Below are 6,332 nucleotides of genomic sequence, written 5' to 3'. Positions count from 1 at the left end.
ATTCGAAATCGGCATTAAAACGCATGAGATGAGATGAGATGGTATGATATGGGGGTTCCGATCAACGCATGCGCCAAAAGCTGGCGAATCTCACGGAAGCTGGGGAAAGGCAAATGGCTGGCTCTCAATGGCCTGCAAGGGGGATGGAGCCAAAAAGGATATGGGAGCACAGGATGTGCCATAAAATGGCGCACAAGCACACAAACACATACACAGACGCACAGTGGGCACTTCTCCTTCGGGTTGGAGAGAATTTCCTATCTCGGCAGCAGATGCTTGTGCATTTGGCCAAAGAAGAGCAAATGATTTTTAACAAATTTCATTAACATCAGAGGTCCGTAATCATTCAAGCATCGCGTTTCGTAACAGGGCCAGGTCAGAAGTCCGATACTGGCCGCCCCAAAACAACAGTTACCAACTGCATTTCGAGTCCCCAAACGTGTCCTTAGGCATCCTGATAGCTGTGCTCACAAAATGTGCAAAGATACGTAGGAAAAACGCGTGAAAAGCCTTGAGAAAATTGCATAAATGTCTGTGAACGTGATTATATAGTTTTTCTATTCCGAACTGAACGATTTCAAAATGATCGACGAACATCATCCCATGCAGATCGGAATGTGTAAGTATGGTCAAGCCCAATGAATATGAAGTTTGATTCTATTCCAAAAACCGACGGCTTTACAAGCCCAACATTCCCAATCCCGTCGGCATTTTTCTATCAGTTTGTTAATTATGTTAAAAAGTGCCCTTTATTTTATGGCATATAAATATATTGAAGTAGAAGAGTGAAGATATTTTATTCACTTTTTCTCTAGATTAATTATATCTTAAATATTTGCAGAAAGTGATTAGCTGAAATCAAATACCTTTACATAAGTCAAATAAGTATAAGCCATCATGTTATATCACATTTATATCACAATTGCACATTTTTAAAAGGTTTAAAGTGGATTTTATTTTTACCATATAGTGATTTTTATTCAAAACAGTCAAGGATATCAGCACTCATCATATGAAAAGTATTCAGTTTAAATATACTAACTTAATAGCAGCATACATAAGTTTTGCACATTTCTTTTATGAAATTATAAGAAACAAAAGATGAATTATTTGTGAAATTTCCATTTTCCTACTAAATTCTACTTCACACAACACAAATCCCAAGTTTAAACATTGCAACTCCACACTTTTGCTACAATCTGCCTTCAAAGATAGATATTTAACACCCAGCGTGGCAAGTATGCATATGACCGACTGCACAAACGCCCACTCGAATCCGACTGGCTGAAAGCCAATGAAAATTACAACATATTTTCCAGAGCAAAGCAAATTTTGACTTCTGTCAGAGATTAGGCCAAAACAAAGCATTTGCGCTGCGATTGCTGGCACAACAAAACGGCAATGGCACCATAACTCTATTGTCTGCTCAAATCCGATTAAATAAAGCGCTGTCAGTTGCTGCCGAGCGGACTGCTGGCAACTGACAGCGGATGCGGAGGCAGCACACAGCATCCTGGCAGCGCAGCCGACATCCTGGCAAGCATTTCCAAGGGTTTCCGCTCACCCACTCGCTGTCGTCGACTGCCAACATATGCCGCCAGCAGCCAGCCGCCAGCCGACGAAACCGAAATCCTGATCTCCTCCAGCAGCCTCATCCGCATGCTTATTTGCTAAGCCCGAGCATATTTTCCGTAAGGGTGGAAATCCGCCAGCTAAATGCCCTCGGTTAGCCCCCGGATTCATTGAAATTCGTTTATAATCTACATAGTTATGAGCACTGCAAGGGGTGGCATTTCCAACCCGCCCCTCGATTTCCACTGCACATTAGAATCTAATTAGAGCGTGGGCAAGTGGAAGTGCTATCAATGTCGGCTTTACACTTGTCGTCCCAAAATCCTCGAGCTCTATTCTCCGACATGTCCGGCAAACATGTTGGAATATTTTCGAATGTCAAATGGCAATGACAGAGCACTAAAAGTGTAACAGGTGTGGTTTTTGAGCGGATTATTCCGCTGCACATCTTAGGAAATAGCTCCCCGCAGTTCCAAGTGTCACAAGTTAATGGGTATCGGGGTGGGGAGATCAGGACCTTTGGAAAATGGGCTAAACACTGCTGGAGACTTCAGTTGCTATGAATAAGTAGCATATTGAAAAGTTTATTATGCCAAAATAACCCACGAGCATAATACATATGTCAGCACTATTTTGTTACACATAAATGAATTTTGATTCACTTATTAAATATATATAAAAAGAAATGTATGCCTTAAAAAATGTTAGTACTACTAATCTAAGTTTACAATTCAATTTCTAAATGTTTTTTGATAGAGCAAAATCATACTGATTCTCAAAACAGTAAAGTTCGATATTGTAAAGTTTTTGTATAAATCAAGCAAAAACTGTATTGAATTTCATCTAGAGTACTAAAGTCACAACAATTTTTGCTATTTGCTTTCCATTTTCCCAGCTATTTTTTCTGCATAGTTTTTCCATTTCCAAATGGCAATTAAATGCAGTCCAATTAAATGTACTGAGAGCTGCAATCGACTATTTTCGCATTTATTTGCCATGTGGCAGAACAAACTGAGTGCAAGCTGTTCTAAAGCAATTCACGTCAATCAGTGCAAGAGGTGTAGCAAAATTGTTAATGTAAACGATGGCTGGAATACTTTAACATTCTGGGCATATTTCTGGCATAAATTGGCATACCAGATATTATTTTTGCAAACATTTAATGAAATTACGCTCACATTTAAATCACTCAAATGCGGAATGACAAACACACACGCATGTGAAACGCACACCAGTGAAAACAAGGAAAAACCAAACAAAATGAACGTCATACACACTCACACACACACACACACAGAGAGGAGCACAAAAGCTGGAAGCTCGAAACAAATTACGTTGAAATTTCAGCAATTTGCCATAAATTGAGACAACAAGGCACAAAAAGCCAACCAGTCAGCACCGCAAAAGTACAGTAATTTTTTGCCACCAAGCCAAACAATCGCACACACGCATCGGTTACGCATACGCCACGTTGGTCGTATTTTTTACATGCCACATTTCGCATGGCATTTCGGGGAATTTCGAGTGCAGTCGCACACTCACTCACTCTCTTTTCTTTGCTGGAAAAGTCATTTCAATAATTGCAAAACCACAAATTTACTACAACTCGAAACGGTTATGGTCACAGTGCGAGGCAGATGGACTGGTCCTGCCCGCAAAAACGGGAACCCTTTTTATGCCTGATGCCCGGACCATAGTTGTAAATTGAGGGGGGCTCTCGGCCACATTGAAAATAAAAATAACTGAAATGTTTCTCATTTGCATGTTCCTTTGGGGCGGTGGTGGGCTGATCTGGACCAACGACACGACCGCAAAACCAAAATAGTTCCGATGGACATAAAATGTCAACAGCAGCAACTGGGTGCTGGCCAACTGCCGCAAACCGGGGGCCTCAATCAACTGCTGTTGAACGGAAATGAACGCATGTTAACAACACCAACGACAGCAGCAACATCGGTGCTGGTGGCAGCCGGAAGGAGTGCGAGTGCCAAAGCCGGAGTAGCCCACAATGACAAAATGGCGTCAGTCAGCAGAAATGTCAACGGAAGTTGCAGTAACCACAACAGCAGCAGCAGCAACAGCAGCAGCACCAACAGCAGCAACATGGCCATAAACAAGCAACCGATGGGCATGGGTACGGGCACAGGAACCGGAATGGGTACAGGAACAGGACATGGTCCAGGACCACCCAACCATGCACACTGCAACCGCATCACTTTGGGCGAGTGCAGCCTCAATGGAATGGACGGCTTTGCCACGCCGGCAGCACCTCCATCGGCATCCAACACACCGCAAGCGCCTCTGGGAATGGCCTCCAATTCCGGCATGGGCATGGAACTGGGCCTGGCCATGGCACCACCGCAGCTCAGCCAGTGCGCCCACTGCTGCCAGCCCATTTGCGATCGCTACATCATGCGCGTGGTGGAGAACTCCTTCCACGAGGGCTGCCTCAAGTGCACCGCCTGCTCGCTGCACCTGGTCCACTCCTGCTACGCGAGGGAGGGCAAGCTCTACTGCCGCGTCGACTACGAGAGGTGAGTCCTGATTACTGAACTCTGCCATGGGGGGGACCTTAAAACAGTATACTCCGTGTGCGTTGCAGTTACTTTAAAATGGTAGTGTTTAATAAATGGTACCATTCTTAATATTTGTGTAATATGAGTTATCTTAAATCTATTTAGTAAATATTTATATTCTTGCTCCACCGCAGACTCTACATCCGCAATCATTGCCTTGGTTGTGGCCTTAAAATCGCCGCCGATGAGCTGGTGATGCGATGCCACGAGAACGTCTTCCATCTGAAGTGCTTCGCCTGTGTGGTGTGCGGAGCTCTGCTGAAGAAGGGGGAGCAGTACGTGGTCAAGCAGGGACAGCTCTTCTGCCGCTTCGACTACGAGAAGGAGGTGGAGATGCTACAGGGATACGGTGGGTAAAGGCTCTATTCGAAATCGGTTCACAATGATAATCATATAACTATGTAGATTTCTATGGCGATGAGCTTTTCCCGCCCAAATTGGACGGACGAAGAGGACCCAAGCGACCGAGAACCATTCTAAACACGCAGCAAAGACGGGCTTTTAAAGCCTCCTTCGAAGTCTCACCGAAACCCTGTCGAAAAGTGAGAGAGAATCTGGCCAAGGATACTGGATTAAGCCTGAGAATTGTGCAGGTGCGTAAGGAGGCTTAAATGGACATCAATTATTACATTATACTAATATACTCTTATTTTGTAGGTTTGGTTTCAGAACCAGCGAGCCAAGGTCAAAAAGATTCAGAAGAAGGCCAAGCAGGAGCCGCCCAGCAAGGGAGCCAGTGACTCGCAGGACTCGCAGGAGTCGCTGGACAGCAGTCTGGCCACCAAAATCAAGGACGAGGCGCACAGCGACAGCGAATCACAGCTGGAATCGCCGTACTCGACGACCTCCGATGGACTGACCCGGATGCGATGCACCATTAAGGACGAACAGGAGCAAGTGCCCTTCAACTGCATGGAGACCAATAAAGGTGGGTTGTTGCCTCTAAGGATATTTACGTATCAAGGATTATACAATACAATTTACAGAGAACTGCAACAAGAACAGCGAGCCCATACTGAACACCATTCTGGGTTTGAGCTACGCCACCTTTCAGCAACTAATGGGCCCGTTTGCCCAGACGCCCATGATCAATCCGATCGACCGACTATATAGTATGCAAAGCTCCTACTTCCGGCCGGAGGAGCTGCAATCCTATGGCGAATGCGGCGTCAAGGACTCCATGGATCACTAGTCCGCCCGGCGGAGGCCATCGAATTTTAAGCCCAAATCAAAATTAGACCTTGTAAAATAAAAGAATGTTAATGTGCTAGCAATCGAACTTAAACACCCCGACTCCGGCTAAGTAGATTTACTTCCCTTCCACCCCCTTTGAAAGCTGCACCACTTGCGCAATCCACCCACCGGCCGGGTTGGTGGTGGTGCATCCTATTTTGGTGGCTCTGCAGGTGCAGCCTCGAAATTAGTTCCGCTCGGTTGACAGGCACAAAGCATTTGCCACAGCAGTTGCAACCCCGCTGAATTCGTCCTTTCGGCTCGGAATGGGCGTAAAATGCCGATTCGTAATGCGTAGTTCAAAGGCTCGGAAACGAAGGGATCCGGAACCGTATCCTCCCCACGATGACGAGCCGTTTGACAGCGTCGACATGAATGCGTTGCGAATGCCGCCCAAGGACCGCACTTTTAACTAGCATTCTGGCTTTTCGTTTTGCATGAGTGGAGGAACTGCATCGGAATGTTCCAAGTCCCAAATCGAAGACAAAATGGGGGGGCAATCCTTAAAATCCTTTCAAAAAAAACAATATTCTATTATATTAAGTATAATATGGTTTTTGGAAGCAGACGAGAAAATTCAACTCATTATCCTATTAAAATATTTATATAAAATCCTTGAAAAAAGCCTAACTATTAATAATTATGAAATTCAAGTTGATTTGTTTTTTAAATCGAGCCAATCAAATACTGAATACCAAGCTTTCGGGTAATTGTTAACCTTTCGAGATTAGGCCGATTCAGAATTTAAGAACTCGAATGACAAACACTTGGGGACCATCGGTGGCTAATTGATTTACGAGGAACTGCAACACGTGTTTACACAACTCCGGATGAATCCAACCCCGCCGCGGATGGAACAAGGACCCCGTCACTCCGCCAAGTTCCGTACAAGTTCGTGCAATTTGTCACAATATGTGTCACATTAGCCACAGCAATTGTGCTTAAACGTCA

At 44.7% G+C, this 6,332-nt stretch overlaps 1 protein-coding gene across 1 annotated transcript; it reads left to right on the top strand.

Annotated features, from left to right (window-relative positions):
* Positions 1-346: 346 nt before the first annotated feature.
* On the top strand, positions 347-5,452 carry LOC6605424 (LIM homeobox transcription factor 1-beta). Its single transcript, XM_002030221.2, has 6 exons — positions 347-619; positions 3,398-4,106; positions 4,283-4,497; positions 4,554-4,741; positions 4,806-5,076; positions 5,135-5,452. Exons 1-6 carry the CDS (start codon positions 583-585, stop codon positions 5,338-5,340), a joined length of 1,626 nt encoding a protein of 541 aa, XP_002030257.2. The 5' UTR covers positions 347-582; the 3' UTR covers positions 5,341-5,452.
* The last annotated feature ends 880 nt before the right edge of the window (positions 5,453-6,332 follow it).

Source organism: Drosophila sechellia, chromosome 3L, assembly GCF_004382195.2.
Source record: "Drosophila sechellia strain sech25 chromosome 3L, ASM438219v1, whole genome shotgun sequence".
Lineage (NCBI taxonomy): Eukaryota > Metazoa > Arthropoda > Insecta > Diptera > Drosophilidae > Drosophila > Drosophila sechellia.
The sequence above is the reverse complement of the archived record's forward strand: the minus strand, read 5'-3'. Positions and strand labels throughout refer to the sequence as shown.